This window comes from Lates calcarifer, linkage group LG14 (assembly GCF_001640805.2).
Source record: "Lates calcarifer isolate ASB-BC8 linkage group LG14, TLL_Latcal_v3, whole genome shotgun sequence".
Classification (NCBI taxonomy): Eukaryota; Metazoa; Chordata; class Actinopteri; family Centropomidae; genus Lates; species Lates calcarifer.
The window spans coordinates 5,977,067-5,996,543 of record NC_066846.1 but is presented as its reverse complement, the minus strand read 5'-3'; the positions used below and the strand labels follow the sequence as shown (position 1 = coordinate 5,996,543).

General features: G+C 39.7%; 1 protein-coding gene across 13 annotated transcripts in view; it reads right to left on the bottom strand.

The window, feature by feature from the left end:
- Positions 1-19,477, bottom strand: part of mark2b (MAP/microtubule affinity-regulating kinase 2b) — a 53,572-nt gene that overhangs the window by 24,078 nt on the left and 10,017 nt on the right. For 7 of the 13 annotated variants that reach the window (XM_018684904.2, XM_018684906.2, XM_018684912.2 and 4 more), the window contains exons 2-12: positions 10,478-10,648; positions 8,868-8,921; positions 6,947-6,995; positions 6,640-6,705; positions 6,128-6,198; positions 5,511-5,567; positions 3,569-3,805; positions 2,086-2,205; positions 862-964; positions 562-674; positions 130-204 (exon numbers count right to left, since the gene is read on the bottom strand). In XM_018684904.2, coding sequence (XP_018540420.1) covers positions 130-204; positions 562-674; positions 862-964; positions 2,086-2,205; positions 3,569-3,805; positions 5,511-5,567; positions 6,128-6,198; positions 6,640-6,705; positions 6,947-6,995; positions 8,868-8,921; positions 10,478-10,648 — 1,116 coding nt within the window. The remainder of the gene's footprint in view (positions 1-129; positions 205-561; positions 675-861; positions 965-2,085; positions 2,206-3,568; positions 3,806-5,510; positions 5,568-6,127; positions 6,199-6,639; positions 6,706-6,946; positions 6,996-8,867; positions 8,922-10,477; positions 10,649-19,477) is intronic. The other 6 variants (XM_018684905.2, XM_018684921.2, XM_018684924.2 and 3 more) reach the window with 3 other exon arrangements.

Sequence of the window (19,477 nt, the reverse complement as noted above, 5' to 3'; positions counted from 1 at the left end):
TCAAAGGCGATGCCAAGGGTGTTTCTGGTACAAAAAACAATGTGGTCGAGTCAGTGTACTTATGTCACTGGCAGGAGCTGGGAGACCTCATTATGTGTTAGCAGTAGACATTATGTGTTCTCATTGTACCTTGTGAGGCGGGGAGGGGGCGTTTATGTTGCTTACATCACTTCCTGGTCGAGGCTTGATGCAACCTTCATCCAGCTGAGGAGAAAAAGGAAAAACAACACAGCTCAGAATACGTGTATAAGGACCAGAAACAGAGACACTGTGGTGTGAGTACAGCAAACACAAAGGACTAAAAATAATGCTTTTATACAGCATGCTGTTTTAAGAATAATGTGTTTTGAGTATAAACATATGTGGTCACATTCAGAGATGACAGCAACTTGTATGCTCTGGTGGCTTCAGTGAAAAATATACAGTATTTAATAATATATAATGGTGAACTCTTAAGAGCTGGTTAGTTTGACAGTTTATTCTAAACTCCATATGACTGCATAAAGAGATAGCTTCAATAAACAGATCAGATAAAAGTGTGTGAGAGAGAAAACTGTGTACCTCAGAGTTCCTATAGTCCAGTAGCAGGTATGTAGCCATCACATCATTGTACTTCTGGTTCACCAGTGAGTCCTGGATCTCCTCCTGAGAGAAGCCCATCTGCAGCATGATGTCTGCACACACACACGGGAAAAACAGTTTATAATTAGACTGGTGAGCCTATTGTAACTCCATTACTCTCCAAAAGATAAATTATCCTTGTTTGGGAGTGGAAAAAAGAACATTGTACTCAAGTGTGCTTGTGTGTGGGTAAAGAAAGGAATAGATGTATCTTTTTATCCAGTCTGTCCCTGTGCCTACCTGTCCTCCTGGGGTCCTTGTAATCTGGCTGGGGTTCAATGTAGGGTTTGAGTTCGTCCTCCTCGTAGCCTACATTCATCCACCGGTCCCTCATTATCTGCTGCTGGGAGCAAGCCAGACAGACAGATACAGGGAGACATGAGATGTCAAAGAGGATAAAGGGACAAAAAAAACAGAGGAGGAGGGAGGAAAGGTTAAGGGAAGAAAAACAAGAGGAGAGTACACTATTACTCTGTTATTTATTTTCCTTCAGCAGGGTTTTTCTTATGGACCTTGCTGGGTGAATTTATTGTCAATTTACAAATGAATCTTCCTTTAAAACTGAACTAGGAGTGTTACAATTCAGAGGGCCATTATATTTAAGACATGGCGAAACAAATTCATCAATTTCAAAATTTATGGATGCACTCCTTGAGACTGACATGATCCAAAAATCTTGTCAGGTACAAATTGTGGGTCCGATAAATCTTGTTGATCAGGTTTCTTTGTGTAGATTACACACTCTGTTTATTCACATGCAAATTCAATTAACTCCAGTCAGTGAGGTGATGTAGTGAGGTGTAAATGAAACAGTCACGGGACTGAATTCCAACACTAAAGCTTGACTTTACAGTATTTTTAAAGTGCTGCTTTAACATTTGGCAGGTCAAACAGACAGATCAGCCAAAAATTACAGTATGTTAATGTCAACTATAATGTAGGCAATGCAAGTAGAAAACATGATTGTTGCTTTCCTGCTGTCTACCTGTCTTCTACCTAAAACAGTTATCATTTAACCACCATTTAGTGCAACCAAATTTAGTAACTCATAAATCTCAAACTAACAAGTATTTACTATGCCTTTAAAAAGCACTTTACACTTGAGCAACAAACTCACATATAGCCGGTGAAACAAGTTCAGGTACACAGTATAGCACACACAGTTATATTACTGAAGACTGATAATTTACAAAATCAGGTCTGAATGTTATTAAATAACTACATTTTGGCTAAGGCCATGTTTTATTAAGTTAAATATAAGGAGTTTAAGTCTTGTTCAATGTGAGAGTAAAATAAAAATAATCTCACAGCAGAAATAAATAATAGGAAATAATTTTTCAAACTGTAACACTTCACAAAACTGAACACACTTCAATGCTTGGTGTCTAACCAATTTAAATATATGAGATGGGTATTGTGTCAGTATTCTGGGCTGTGCGTCTGTGTATCAATGCATTCGTGTACCTCGAGGCTGCCTCTTTTGGAGGGGTTCAGGATGAGGAACTTCTTAAGCAAGTTCTCACAGTCGGTAGACATGTAGAAGGGAATCCTGTATTTACCACGCAGCACGCGCTCTCTCAGTTCCTAGAGATGGAAAAAGGAATGGGAAGTTAACAGCAGTCTCCAAATATCTCTGAACACGCAGACAAAATTTGACTAGTTATCTAGATCTATTTTCAGTTATATGTTTGTGCAAATGTTGGACATTTTTGGATGAGTTTCAAAGTTCAATCAGAGTTCAATCAGATATGGCTTGAATTAGCCAAGTTCCAACATTAGTTGCGGTTACACCCCCAAATGATTAATAGTTTTGTTAAACCACATTCAGCTAACCAAAAGGAGGTTAGCATTTCAAGGAGCTACGATTCAAACGCTATGGCAGCATAGTATGACGGTGACATTTGCAAAAAATTATATCCAAACACTTTCTGGTAGTTTTGACAATTGAGATTAGATTTTTCTCAGATTCCATCAATCTATAAAATGTGATTAATTCAACATAATGTAATGCAAACACAAGCCCTGTCAGCCACAAGGCACAAATAATCAGCAATACAATGTTTGCAATCTACCTCAGTGGCCTTTATTAACCCCACTGTTGGTGTCTCATTAATTACCATTTAATCAGACACTGAAGGGTAAGTGCATGTAGTGACAGGTTTTAACACTGGAGTAATGCACTAAACAGGCTTTCAAGGAGCTTACACTGCCAGACACTGAATCTGCATAAAAGTCCATCAAATAGCAAAACCGAGTCCAACTAAAATGTCAGATTAATCTTTTAAAGTGCTGAAGCACTGATGTAAAACTATCATTTTGCACCTTTTTAGTCAGTGCATCAGTTTGACACATTATATATATATATATATACACACACACACATATACATACATACATATATATGTATATATTCTTTTACAGCTACAACATCAGGGAGTGAAATCAGAAGACAGTGAAGCAATCTGTTAAATAAATAGTAAAACCAGTAATGTAGGTGTTAAACAAAACTCCACACAGCAGGAGGTAGTGCAAAGGCATATTCAAAAAGCCTAGATGGTGTTTCGCAGGCATGTTAATATCAATATCTTCACATTCAATGTCATATCGCCCACCCAAAATGTGTCTGCACTTCCAGAATGAATCATGTTGGTACTGACTGAATGCAGTGTGATAAGTGGTGTGAATAACTATAGTTCACAGAAAACATATCTTTCTTTAAACTGAAAAAAGTTCCATCACACCACCAAAACCTCTTTAAAAACAAAGTACTTGGTTTGGCATTTAGTGACTTTACACATTCACCCTTTCTTGAGTTCAGTTTCTGCATTCTGTAGGGCAGAGGGAACAGAAACCAGCATGACAAATACTACAACCACCCACAGAATACAGACATGCGCTTATGTAATGCACATGAACACACACAAACACACTGTCTCCTCTTGCTGACCTTGAGGTTCTGTCCATCGAAGGGCAGAGAGCCGCTGACCAGTGTGTAGAGGATGACCCCCAGGCTCCAGACGTCCACCTCAGGCCCATCGTACTTCTTGCCCTGGAAGAGCTCCGGGGCTGCGTAGGGCGGGGACCCGCAGAACGTGTCCAGCTTGTTCCCCAGAGTAAACTCATTACTGAAGCCAAAGTCCGCTATCTTGATGTTCATGTCTGCATCCAGCAGCAGGTTCTCCGCCTGCAGACAGACAGTGTGGGAGAGAGAGGAAAGAGACAGAAATAAAGACATAATTATGATGCAGCGAGCAGGAGGATGTGGATGAAAACAGGGAGGAAAAAATATATGAAAAAGGAAAGATTATTAATGTGGTGGGATTTATTTTTCAATGAATACTACATGTGCCAAGAAATGAAACACAATACCTTAGATTTGCTTTGTGTGATGCAGTACTGTAACATGTTACTGTTCCATATAGAAACTCTTTTTACACTTCAGAGTCAGAGTAAGTTTGTAGCAGAAAAACAGGGTTTACCAAACAGGCCACCCTGACATCCAGTGTCGGTGAACAAAGATATTCCCTGACATGCAAATGAGTTTGAAGATAACACATTCCACCCCGTTACAGACAGTTTGTCTGAAATACACCTTTCTCTGGGAAAAAACTGGTGCTGGGTGAGAGAGGGGGTTTTCAGAGTAAAGGCCTGGGGCCTACAAGTAGCACACAATGGGCAAAGTGAGCTACCACTGTTTATTCCTCTGTGTGTATGTGTGTGTGTGTCTGTTTGTATCCCTAAGCCTAAAGTGAGCCAGTGAGCAAGGAGGCGGGGGTTGCCTAGCAACAGGTGCGCTCTCCTTTTCACTTGCTCTGAATACTCTGCAGCTTCAGTGTGTTTGAGTGTGTGTGTGAGTGCACATTAAATACAACACTGACAACATCTCTAGTCTCTGACCTAAGAAATAAATGAAGACTGACTCATTTTTTGTTGACAGATTTAATCATCCATAGCTAATTAGCATTAACATTTTAAGTTAGCATAACAACAATATTAAACTCTTTGATGTTGCTTTTTTAGAAGAAGAAGCTGCCACTTTAGTAGATACAGCAGTATAAAACCTTATGTAGAACATGATTGCAGCCTCACTGGTTTTTCATCCCAGAGAGAGTAATTTTAGAATTGCTGTGAAATGCAAGCTCATCAAAATTTGTTCTTGCAGTGTAGGACCCACTAGAGTCAAGCCTGTGCTGGATTTCACATTGCAACCCCCAGATCAAGAGTGATTAGGATAATGTGCAGGATGGCACGCATTACAATAATGAGAACTGTCTGTCCTCCAAAAATCTTGTTTCCCATGCTGCCTTTTTTGTAAATGACAAACATCATTACCTGCTTAAAGTGTAGAAAGTGTTTTGTGACCTTGGTCAAAGCAAAAAAATGTCTATTAAAAAGCCCAAAATAACCATGAGTGAGAAAAACAACTTTGATGGTTACTGTAACAGCAATCATGATAATGTCTTGTCTGCAGGTCTGCCTGCTGGCACAATAAGAGGATTAACAACTCTGCATAATACTATGAACCAAAATGACCTAGAGTGAGTTTTGTGTTTCATTTTTGGCACCAAATAGTGTAAATCAAAGACTGGGAGACAATGATCCGATAGGAGAATAGCAAAAATATACAGGTGCAAATGGTGTGTGTATAGATGGGTGGGTATGTGTGTTTAAGCCCTGGTACTTGAAGAGGGACATTATATCATCTTTGTGATTAACCTCTGGGTCGCCTGTTCATGTGGACAGGATTTCATATTGTATCAAATCATGTGAGGATTAATGTGGACACACACATGCACAAAGAAAGAGGGAGAGAGAGAGAGCTCTGACACTCAATGTAATTCACTGGTGTGTGTGTGTGTGTGTCTGTGTGTGTGTGTGTGTGTTCTCACCTTGAGGTCTCTGTGTACTATACACTTCTGATGGCAATACTGCACCGCTGACACAATCTGGAGTGTGAGAAAGTGAGTGAGAGAGAGAAAGAAAGAGGGGAAACAGGGAGGAGAGAAACAGAAAGAGACAGAGGGAGAGAAAGGATGACAAGATGGACATGGTTGAAATGGTTAGACAGTGAAATAAAAGGCACTGAGAGCTCTTCATTAAAATTTCATCAGGAAGCAATCGTGTGGAAGTAGTAGGGATGCAAAATTAAAGCAGTTCCCTTAATTGCTGTAATTTTAATGATCAATAATTAATAATTAAAAGCAGATAAAGTACAAAATGCATGTTTTTTGGCTTTGAAACTTTATTTACACATTTAACATTAATTAGGCAGTGGTTCTTAAAATAATTTAAAATAAGCACATTTTAAAAATAATACATTAAAGAATATAAGGCTGTCCCCTAAAATTGTTCCTTCTGCTCCCATCCAACAAATATGGACAACTGCATACTGGAAATCTACTGTTAATCTCAGTCCAATTTAAATGTACACAAACCTACAACACAGCATAAATTACCTGTGTAATTACACACACACAAATAAACTCTTTCTCCCCCCCACACACACCTGTCTGAATTTGGCACGGGCTTCTTTCTCCTTCATCCTGCCATGGGCCACCAAGTAATCAAAGACCTCTCCTGGGAGACGAGAGAAAGAGGAGGAGAGCAGATTTAGTGTTGGAACCTGATACCTGTCTCCTTAATCCAGAGGTTTGGGTCAATGGGACATTGAAATGAGTATTGTCCTTTAAAAACAAAGTATGGTCACACTGGACTAAAGCAGTCATTATTTTAAGAACATTTACCATCATTTTAATGTTCTTTATACTAGTAACAGTGTAACAGACTGAGTAGTGTCTATAATTTAGAGGAAAGAGAGAAAAAAAATAAACAAATCAAACAGACATTGGGGATTTCTGACAACAACCCTCTGAACAAATGACTTAGAGAACTTTAGAGACTCTAGAGGTTGTTCATTAAAAGGGGAGGTAGCATTTTTTGTTTGTTGGGAACCATTCGATTCTAACATAGAGAGTGCAGAGCCTCAGGGGGAATGATTTCACGGTGACACGCACTTACCTCCACTAGCGTACTCCATTACCAGGTACAAAGTCTTCTCTGTCTCTATCACCTCAAAGAGCTTGACTGGAGGTAGAGAGAGAAAGAAAGAGAATTGAAGGGGGGGACAAGTAAGTGGAGGGAGATGGGGCAAGAGAGAAAGAGAGAGAAAAAGAGGAGCAGAGGCAATAAGAGTGAAAGGACAGAAAGAATGAAAGCAAAAATAAAGAGATAAAAGCAGAAGGATTATCATTTAGCCCTGAATACATAACCTTGAAAGAGCAATCAAGTCTGGCTCTCTGTGAGTGACGACAGAGTGGAAACTCACCTATGTTGGGGTGATTCAACATCTTCATGATCCTCACCTCCCGGAAGAGCTGTGAGAAACAAGCCACACAGTGCTGTGTCAAATATACTATCAGGTGTGGGGTGGTGTTGTTGTAAGTTACATTTATATTCTACATGTTCCTATGCAAATAAATATTTAGTTTTGCGTCAGATGTTGTGAGGAGTGTGTGTCCATGGATATAAAATATTTGGTGTCAGAGCACATAAGGACAGAGAGGGAGAAAATTATTTTGAAATTGGATTAAAAAAAAAAAACAAACGAAAAAAACAAACAAACTTGCAGTTCCGTATTGCAATGTCCATAATCAATATTTGCAGTGGGTACAATGACACTGAAAACACAAACATTCACTTCCTGTTTATGAGCATGTGGGTCAAATTACTAGAAGGAAAGCAGAAACAAACATTGTTAGTGATGACATAACGACAGAGATTCAGGCAAAACCGGTTTAAATCCATGGTCTGCCACAATTTAGGATTTCAGAGTTAAACAAACAATGAAAAGTTTGATTTGCCCTCAGCTGTTTGTAAACTCTAACAAGACAAGTCAAGGCACTGCATTCAAAGTACTAATTCAACCCAACTCTACCTCAGTGCCATCCGGTCTATTCCTGTGGTAAAGGCGTGAGGAGATGCTTTTCACTCATTAGGAATTTATTTCCTCTGAGTCAGCAGATAAGGTCAAACTATGCTTAGTGGAGGTTTTTGGGACTATTTCACTGGAAGTCACAATGTAGACAGCGAGACAGAAACATGCTTACGGTATATGGAACTAATAAAGTTAAAAACAAAGCAAAATGACTGTAATATTTACTCTGTTACAAGTATTTGCTCCATTCAAAGACATCCAGTGTCCTTGAAAGTAATGCTATCCACTTTTTCAAACCTAACTTCAACAACTTCTATATGGGACAACATATAACTTAAACCTTAAACTTAAGGGAGGCATATGTCAGTTATGTCATAGCCATGTGTGTAGGTTCCTTTAATGCACAACTTCAAATACTGCTTAAAACATTCTTAATTTTTATTACTGCCCATTAAAAAGCCATACCAAGTTCAAACAAACAATAAATAATGTACTTCGTCCTGTGCTGTGCTGGATGTTTAGCTAAATTTGCTATAGCTTATACCTCTGTACCATGGAGCTCCTTTTTTATCCAAAAACTCATTACTGGCATCCTCCCTCATTATCATGAATACATACACTGTAGTTTATTTTCAGACAAACCCACATAATGCTATCCTGCTGCAATAAATACCCACTAGAGTGTGAAATGTGTATTAATCCACAGCAGAAAAATAGTCCCCAACAAATGCCAATTCTGGTCCGAGTGCACATGGATTTGCATTCGTATGCTTCCTGTTATCTGATGTAAGAGTGTGTGAGAGTTAGCATTTACCATTGGATTTATGTGTTGGCACGTTCAGAGCTTTTGCTATGTCTTCACATTTTCTTGTCATGTGCTTTGCGTGTCTAACTTCACACACAAGTGTGTATTCTATGACTTATGTCTGTGGGTGCATGAGCGTTTGGTGTGTGTGTTCAATGTGCAAGCATACATGGTTAGAGAGTGTGCGTGTAAGTGGACAGACCCCACCCTGCCACGATCAAAGGAAGTAATTGCAGCTTGTTTCCTGTAATTAAAACTCTCTCTGAAAACTAGACCACTTCAGAAACAGTGAGGGAGAGAGAGAGCTAAAGAGAAAGACATGTGGGGCAGGAAGAGTGACTTGAAAATGACTTCTGAAAAAAAGGGATAAGAGGGACTGAGGTTTAAGTTTTGTGTCTTTGTGTGTGTGTGTGTGTGAGAGAGAGAGAGAGAGAGAGAGAGAGAGAGAGAGAGAGAGAGAGAGAGAGAGAGAGAGAGAGAGAGAGAGAGAGCGTCAGAGAGACCCACCTTCTGCAAACTGGAGGAGTTGAGCTGTGTCTTATCAATGATCTTTACAGCCACCTAGAAGCAAAACAAGGATGTGTTCATTTATCATTACACTTTTATTCATTCATTACACTTAGTGCAGTGGGTTTGACACATCTCACTCACACAAACCTGCACAGCCAGGAGCTTGTGAGCAGAGTACAAACACACACTTCTATCTTTTTTGGATGCGTCACACAGACACACACGAACGATACAATCTTGCAGCATTAAGTGATAAACACACAATCACAGCAGGCGACAGTTACATAATAGGGCAGAATACAGAGACACACACAGAGCTGAAGCATGGTTTATACCCATAATGTCATAATGAGGTCTACAGTTCATAATCCAACTGTGGACACCAACAAGGAGAAACGGAGAGAGATAAAAACACAGAAAGTGAAAGACAGAGAGATAAAAGAGATGCAGAGGAAAAAAATAGAGAAATAGACAGATGGGAGAGGTACAAAGTGAGAAATGGAGGAAAAAAGGACAAAACAACCAGAGAAAGAGGACATAAAGAGAGGAGCCAAGGAAAAAAAGAATTATCTTTCAACAAGGACACAGGAAAAGGGAGGTCTACTTCTCTCTCCCATTTCTGCCCTTCACTGTCAACTAACTCCTTTCTTCCACTCCTCTTTCTGGTTGTGCTTGTCTGTCTAACTCTTTCATGCCCTCTGACTCTCCCTTGTTTTCTGTGTATGTGCGTGTGTGCCAGCGAGTCACGTGGAATGTTATCAGGGTGTCAGGCACAGGGCTGTCACACATTGACAGAGCCCGCCCACCCCTCGCTCTCACACACCGTCCAAGAGTTGACTTGACTGGACCTCAGACAGAGCACAGCATGGGCTCACTGCAGACACAACCTCTCCCTTAAAGGGACAGGCCGCTACGTTACATCACATCTGGAATTCACAGTAAGCCGGAGACATTTAGGCTTCTCTATTCAGGCTGACAATGGTGATCTAATCTCCCGCAGCAGATGTACCGTCTCCAAAGCCATGCAAGCCTCAGATCAGACCAGACCTACTGTGTATCCCAGCGTGAACACTCCCCTATCCTCAGAAACCAGGAAGGACGATTAACATTTAGACACCAGCTAAACATTTAGATTGTTTTTCTCCTTTTTACCACCTTGGCTGGTTGAAAACATCTGTGGCTTCTTTTCTATTCTAAGTAGTTTTTGGTGATTAAATAGTCACTTACTGAAAAAATGTAGTCCACTTGTAACTTAAACCAGATCTAGTAGCAGTTTCTCATGGCAGTTTGTCACTTTGTTTTAAGCAGTGCAGTGAAAAGCAGTTTGGTGTTAGATTTACTTGCTTTTCTAGACAACGGCTTAAGCGTTCTATATTTTGTCTCCCTTAAAAACAGCTGTCTTAGCTTTGCTGATGTTTGTTATTGAAACACTGACAAGCCAGTTTGTAGTTAAATAAAGAGTCAATAGTAAAGTATTTCTCCAGAATGTGACTAGAGTGGCTAAAAATAAAAGAGTAAAGTTCAGAAAGTCAGAGTGACTCTGTAAGTAGTAGAAGATTAAAGCTTTCAGTCCAATCTAGCATGTGTGTGTATGCGTGCGTGCCTACCTCTTTTCCGGTGAGGACGTGTCGTGCCAGTTTGACCTTGGCAAAGTTGCCTTTGCCGATGGTTTTCAGCAACCGATAGTTACCAATGTGCGGCTGGTCATCTGATGTGGTCGTGGCGACGGAGTTCCGACATCGCGGCATGCTGGAGCGGCCAGATGATGACTTGGACTCCTGGAGAGAGAAAAGGCAGAATATGTAAGCTCAAGAGGGAAAGACGACTTGAAGGCAGAAAATAATAGAAAGTGACAGCGAAAATGTGACCAAGCAAAAATGGAGGAAAAGTTTTACAATCCCAAGTGCTTCATTCATCATTCCAGGTGTCCCTAGCACTTTGTATGAAAGCGACATATAATCACAGGATATTCAAAGCTTATAGGGACAGATAATGTTTCAACAAAGCCCTTCATGTTATATCCCTGACTGGGCCTTTTGTGCATTTCAGGAGCTCAGAGACATTTATCTCTTAGAATAGTAGTGTTTCACTCATTCACTCATTTTTGGGGGGTGATTCTAAGTAGATGACACAGAGACAATACTTTTAAAGAAGCAGGTACAATCTTATTCAAATTCAGGTTTAAACATTGTTATAAACTCCAGACACATTCTTACTTATATAGGTTTAAATTCTACATATGCCCAAATTAAAATGAGTACAACAGAACAACTCATTTTCCAGAGAATAACTGTCCTGCTCTATTGCATTCAGATAGGACAGTCCAGATTATAACAACTCAAATGACTTCAGTTTTTAATATGGATTAGAAAGAGTCAGCAGAGAATTGGTCTACAGGGCTAAAGCTGCATTTCCACAACACTAGTGGGATGGTAATAGGTCTGCATTATAATCTGGTGGCAAGATTAAGACAGAGATTTGGAATGGACTGCAAGTATTGATCAGGATCTCCCAGGCCTCTGAAGAGATTTTAAAAAGCTAAATAAACTGTGTGTAAAATGTGTGGACTGGATTTTTAAATCTGATTTTACCAAGATTCAAATTTATACTTTTCCCAGGATAAGTACATGTCAACAAGCATCACTACAAAACACTGAAAGTATGCAAACAGTTTGAAAACAGTGGTTCTCTTTTGTAAGTAAAAGTGCTGTGACAGTGGTACTATGGTTAATGTTTCACACTGCCAGTCATAGTTCATACATAATATTCACCTTTTGACAAGATGTTCATGTTGAGTTTCAGATGAAGCAAGGTATTTAATAATACTTCCTCCGGTTTCCTTGAATGTATTTCTGTGACTTTAAATGGAACCACTAGTGAATGTATATCATTGGAGTGGTCCTTTGCATGGCTCCAGCCAAGGCCAGTAACGTATTAAGTTATTTTTAATAGTCTCTTTGCTTCAGTTCATCTTACAGCAGACAGTAGGTCTTTCGAGTTATACACACACCCACAAAAAGAAAACAAAACCTTGCTGTGCTGGCAAGTTTTGCGCGGTTGGCAACTGTGATTGGGTTTCAACTCCAGGAAAGGGTCACAGCAATTGTGTGTGTGTGTGTGTGTGTGTGTGATCTGAGCGGACAGGTGATAGGGATCAGGGTCAGAGGAGAGGACGACTGGCTCCAGGGTGACGAGACGCAAACACACACACGGGCTGGGGCACAAACAGGATTGCAAAGACACAAGAATACACACTCGCATACACAAAGGTGCGAGTACATGGACATACACGCGGGCATTCGCAGCAGCACAAATCACACACACCTCTCAGAGATTTGACACCAATGAGAGAGAGAGACGGTCCAGTGAAATTCACACTGTTGGTGCGGAAAAAGGTTCACACAAATCATCTCTTTCCCTTGTTTTGTCCCTCCAACACAGACTAGTCATTTTATTCATTTGTTTAATTCTCTCTCTGGCTTGAACAAATTAGAGGCTCACTCTGTCTCACAAATTACCCACAGACCACATTTTTATCAACATCTTCCTCCCTCTGTTACCATATCTTTGTTCATGGGAAACTAGGATAACCATGATTACTTCATTGTGTCTGTGTGTTTCTTGCTCCAGATGGTATGATCTAATGTCTGCATCCCAAGCACCCCCCGAAAACCTCATGCTGACAGTGCAGACCTGCATAAAGTGCAACAGGCCAGATTAAGCTTAAACACAAGCGGGGAAATGGGATTAAAAACAAATGACAGTTGCATTAAACCCACAGGACAGAGGAAGGGCCTTATGTGGCCTTGTGAGAGGGGGGAAGCAAATGATTTTTATTTTTGGATCGTGTGGGAGAGGGGGGGAGGGAGACAGACAATATGTCATGTGTGGATACTATTCGAGACAATGAGAGTCAATCTGACCATACAAAGCTGATTTCTAGATCAGCTGGCCTGTCCTCACAGAGGTCTATGTGAGCTAACATCCTCTGTCACTCACTCAGCTTTGCATCAAGCTCAAGAAAGTACTGCTGTCCAAAATAGCCCCTACAGGTCAAAGTTTGCCCTTAACAAAACTTTTGTCTCTCCAAAGGTCCTCTAGAAAGTGATAAGGCATCCTATTTGGTCCGTTTTTATGAGATAACATGAAAGAAACAGAATTTGCACATTCAAGGAGCCCAGATGTATAAATCACAATATTCCCTATATACAGCCAGATACAGCAAAATAGATTTTTGTATTTTAAATTTATATAATGGTATACAGGTCTGAGTCTGAAGGTGCTTTGGTACATTTGATATGCTAGTTAAGTGCCACAAATAATGGCACGCGTACATATGAAATCCCATTACTGTGTGTGTTAACATGCACTTAAGTAACTATGTTACTGTGTTTTTCCACAGTAACCAGATTTCTTAACCACAGTAGTGGGTTAGAGAAGCCCAATTTCCCAAGCTAGACTTCAGTTTATTGGCCATGAACACAAATAGCCAGGTTTGTTGACAACTTTTTGCATGTACATAAAATTATGACTTAAACATGAGGAAGATTAGAAGATGTGTGCTCATTTTCAAAACATTTTAATTTATAGCCTGACCAAAACTGAAGCAGACACACATATTAGCCCGTAGAAGTTAATATAAGTTTCCACTGCTAAACAACTGACTAATTGTACAGTTCAGACGTTAGTGCTGCAAGGTTACTACAGTGCATGTAAACATGCGTCTGACTTCCTGCATAAACCGATTTCTCAAGAGTAACCTGGTTTCTGGTGAGCAGACAAACTTGCTGACTGACAGGTAGAGCTGTCAGTGACAACTCTACCTAAGCACTGATTTCACTCTGGGACAGACAAAGAAATCTTTGGACTTGCACAGAGACAGCACATGCACTCCTGTACCTGCTTTAATCTGGGATATGCGTATGCAGACATGGAAAGGTCCAAAAAAGAAAACTGTGTGTATGACAGCCTAACAAAAATAAGATCAAGCATGTGGAATAAAATACATAAATCAAGACATACACGTTTCACAGCATTCTACAATTTTGGGCTATACAGGGCTCTGTATGGACCTGTGTGGGCTTTGAGGACTTATGACACACAATTTGAGATGTGTACATGGCTTTTGAGTGTTAACCTGACAACGTTCAAAGGCACAACTATCCAGAGGACTATCTGTCCATCAACCTGACAACAAAAACTTCAAACCACACAGGTGTAATGAATGGGCTAACAAAGGATCCTAAACAAATGTATGAAGGGGGAAGCGTAGGAGTTACTGTCAACAGGGGCTTTCCACAACTGCATGTCATTTAAAAAACTAAATAAAAACAGATCACAACAAAAAACTTCATAAAAATAAAATATTACAACAACACATAAGAAAACACATAATAGCACATAAGGGGGAAACCCTTTTAATATATACCCATGACCAAAAACAAATTGCAACAAAGCACCAGAGTCATAGTTTTATGGGTGTCTGCAGTGGAAACTACATCTACAGCACAGCCTCAACACAGCGGTGCCCCATCTGTGACATTGCAAGGTTATTTGCAATAGGTATTCAGGACAAGTCAATACAGTGACAAGGCCAATGCTGGCTTCCTTAAAAGTTTGTAATTACAAGTGTGACAGTGATGAAATATGAGGAGGAATGTCAACATTTATGTGCTAACCAAGATGGTTGCATTTGGTGCTCATACTGTTAATTGTGTGGGGGGCAACTTAGACAATTTGCTATTACGCTCTAAAAAGCAAGTATACATTATAGTATACATAATATTGGACAACTGGACACTTGGATTTTACAGTATGAGTTTTAATTTCATGATTTTTGTAAACCTAAAGAAAAGCTTCTCAGACATTCCAGTTGTTTCAGTTGCCTGACTTTTCAATAATGTAAGTCAACTCCTTAATTAGTAGTCGACTGACATTATTTTGGGAACGTTTTACAAAGCAAAGCGAGTTAAAATTCAAGCGTGTTTCCTCTGAGTTCTTTCCCTCTTCCACGGTCCCCAACTCTTTAGTCTTCCTTCTCTCCTATCCTCTTTCATGTCCGACTATTTTTGTCTTCTGATTCTTCCTTCATTTTTGGGCAGCTGCAGGCTAAGCAAGACCCCCTTCCCCCCACCACGCACACACACAGCTATAAACACACATACACATGCGCATGCCCACCTCGCCCCTCAGTTATAATTATAGACGTGTTGGAGGACAATAAGTGACATCATTGTTTTGTTTTCAAATTACTCTCTGATGCTACGCGTGACTCATGAACGCTAACTTAACATACGCAGTTTAGCAGAGAAATTTAATAACTTAATGCTCCAGTATGCTCCAAAAAAAACTAATTGGACATATTCACTCAACACAGCTGAACACCAAGTTGAAGATATACTCACTGAAACTTTGGGTTTTTTAATGACACCTGATGAAGGGCCTTCTTGTGAAATAAAATTGGAAACACACAGTCTGAAGGCCCAAAAATGTTTACATGATATTGTTGACCACTTCAGGTGACACAATTACAGACAGTAAGCAAGACAGATGAAAAAAAGTTGAAGAAATTTAGCTAGCCAATCGAAGCAAACGAACATTTATCTAAAAAAAAAAGAAGAAATATTTTAAATTATATGACTGTTTTGGCCCTTCATTGTTAAAAATGTGAAGAAATGATCAGATTTGATTTCACGTAATGACAGTTTAAATACATTTTCAACTTGGCTGCTGTCTATATTTAACTGTTTGCCACCACTATTTCTGATTTTCAGGCTCATTTTGTGGTCAGTTTCTACAACAACCATTATTCACTAAGCACAATAGAGCACAAACACAATTTTCTCTGAACCTGAGTTCACCTACTACTGTGTGTCAAGCCTGTTGCATGGGGGCAGACCTTTTTTGTCCACTGCCTACCGTGTGGAGAGACCATTAGTATAGTGTTTATATCCAGCACAACAATTCAGACCCCCTCCCAAAACACATACAGACGCACACACAAAGTGAAAACCTACTGACAAGATGTTTGCAGCTGAGAGCCATTTACTGCCACACTGCAAACAGAAGCATGTGCACATGACCAAAACACACACACACACACACACACACACACACACACACACACACACACACACACACACACACACACACTAAGCAGTAATGTTAATCCAAGGCAGTACTGGTTGTGTTTTGACTCAGGCCTCATTATCACTGACCTTTACTAATCTGAGTTCTGGGAGGAAGCCACTCAGATACAACCAGATGGAATTTTACACAGTACGGTTCACAAAGTAACCCTAAAGGAGGGCCGCACATGAAGTGAGTGCTACACAATACTATCAAGAGACAGCTGAACCCAAACGCAAGATAGTCAAACATAGGCAAAACGTCATCAACAGCAGAGAGGTAAAGCTGGGACAATAAAAGGAGAGGTGATCTTAGAAAATAACATTATAAACCAGGCTAGGCTTGAAAAATACCACACTGCAAAAAAAATAAAATACCCTCTTCAGTCTTTCCTGTTTACTGCAGCACCAGATCACATACATCAGTTACCAACTACAAATCTGATCAGCCTCCCGAGGCTATTATTCCGCCTGTCTTTTAGCCTGCTAAACACATTACTTCACCTTACGTTACCTTATTCTGCAGTTGCAAATGAAAATCACATTTGCCTATCATTGTTTATGTTGTTGAACTTTATTAGAACAGTTGACCCAATTGTTTTTAGTGGGAGACAAAGGGAAAAGAGCAACCAAAAAAATCTGCCTTGTGTAAAATATGTCCTACCATTGTTTATGCACTTTTAAATTCTGAAATATGGGGTATAATTACAAAGACCCATTATTAGTTCAATTATACACAATAAAAATATGTTGACTTTTCTGCCAACTTTGGCAGCCAAGAAACTGGTAGCTATTATCATATTATCAAGTTGTTTTTGCAGATTGTTTTTTTTTAAATTACCACAGCACAAACTGATGTTAACAATTAAATGTAATCACACTGTTCCTTTTCATTTGAAATAATTAACCACAAATGAACTACTCTGTCCAAAGACAACTTCAGTTTGTCACTGTAGACTCAGAGAAAGGGCTTGACCGAACATTGCACTGTATCTATGCATTTGAGACGTGAAGTAAAGCTGTGGCTGAAGACAGACATTTAAAGCCATGGGAAAACCCATATCAGACTGAATTAAATTGAAGAGTTAAGAGCAGCAAAACAATTTATGAGGTTACACTCCAAGTCAGCCCCCCACCCCTCACCCCGAAAGCAAGATGTGCGGGTTATGTGTGAGGATGGACAGGTGGGCTGAAATTCAAATTCAAAAAAGGTTTTGGCTAACCTGATGGATAAGAAACCATATACACTGACATGTCGTCCTTATTAGAGGCCTGCACATCAGAGAAAAAACAGAAGCACTGTAAGGTCAGCTAGACCCTGTGAGTTCATTAAAAGAGCTGTTGTAACGTCAGCTACATGTAAACTCACTATCGTCCCTGTACGGTGCCAGCAAAGAACTAATATGACATGTAACAGGGGAATGTGTTGTCTGTAATGAACCACCTGCAGTAATTTGCTGGTTAGATGGGTGTTAGTTAATGAGAGCATGATTCCTATTAACTACACTTGTCTAAGATAATCTTGTTGATTAATTAATCCCATCCAAAAGGCAGTTAACTTGACTTTAAGGGTGGGAATTATGTTTTTTTTTTTTTTTTTTTAAATCAAAAGCACACTTTTTCACCTTCATTTTCTGCCTTATTAAACTGCTCTTCATCGATATCCTTGACAACAGCACTGCTATTCTACTGATGTGCTATTTGGTGTAGCTCTATGAATAAATATTCGATTTCATAATGGAAAAAATTTGTAAAACTGAGGTAGTGTAACACTGATGGTAATATGCAAGGGAAATACTGATGTGACAAAACAACCATTAAAACGATCAGTACTTCACTATTTAAACAACATTTTAAATTATCCTCAATCTCAGTTTAACTCAATCCAAAATCTAAAGAAAATATTTTTCCTGCATTTTTACTCATCAACAAAAGCTATATGTGGAACAAACAAGCTCAGAACAAACAGGGTCTTTATTGGATACGTAACACAACCACATACAAAAGCTGCTGCATTATACTGAAATTTGTGGGTGGGAAGACACACACACACACACACACACACACACACACACACACACACACACACACACACACACACACACACACACTCACACACACACACACCTCCCGACTCTAGGTCGTGATGGCTGTGTTGCCATGGAGATTTGTCGCTTGCTGAATCCTGCCCTCTATCTCAATGTTGGTTTGTATCTCTTTCATCCTTCCTTCATTTTCTCTTGCTCCCTCCCTCCTCCCCATCATTCCCCATCATTCTTTTTTCCCTACCCTGCTATTCATATGTTTATGTTTCTATTTATACTCCTCTTTAATGCCAAGATGGGTTTCCAGAAAGAAATATAGGGAACCGAGAGTTTGTTGTCCTTAAACAGGAGCATGAAATGTACACTATCCTAATATTACTGTACAGAGGCATATCTTAAGATTGTCCAACTTTGTAGCTTTCTTCTTTTTAAGGACCATATGTTGCTTGCTATACAGTAACGCTTACATAAAAAACCTAAATAAGGTTGCAACAACAGCTGCTAGCTGGAACTACTAGCTATTTACAAGAACACCCCAAAAGGCAATAACTTTGGGAGGGCTCATGTAAAACAACCACTCTAATGAGAGGGAAATTAAAAGGACACAAGTTAAAATGCTGCCAAATTCCTGGTAGAAATGCGACTGCACCTGTTTGACAGTTCTCCCCATTGAACACAAAATGGAAAGCCAGTTAAACAGGATGAGGGCGTACAGAGTTTCGCATAAATGTATTTCTGGCAAAGGATGGAAATAAAATGAGTGCAGCAGCATCTCTTACACTACAGTCACATAAACAACATACACACACACATTACTTTGCATATTTCCACCACATTTTGAATCAGCTTCTTTAATCTAACCCATACTTCCTAAAACAGCCAGAGTTCAAGTTACTTCTGTAACACATTATTGTACAGTATATGTCACATCTGCCTGTGTTGGCATAATCAATGATTAAAGATGTAACCCACTGTTAGGGCTCACTGGAGATGGATTTCCACATTAGGGAGTTTTAAACATATAGTGTACCCACTATGGGCTGAAACAGCACCAGTTGTATCAAAACCCTGTCTGAACCTAATTATTATATTACAACCTGTCTGCCACCAGTAACTAAACAAAAAATACAAAAAACAATAAACACAAAGCTGAGCAACTTTCCAACTGTAGTGGTGATGCTTGCCTCCAGGCCTACGGGCTCAAGGGTGACTTCAATGTAGGACAAAAAGTCATTTAATATTAGTGAACTGTAGAATGTTTCGAAGTTAACTTTGCCAACTTCTTGCTTGTATGCTCCTTTGCTGCTGCTTCTTCTAAAACTCTGCAGGGCAATATCCAATATACAGCATAGCTAGCATATGCATACTGGCTATACAAACAGTGCAAGAGGCCCCTTACTTTAGCAAGGTGGTGTCACGCTGGGTCTCAGTTTGC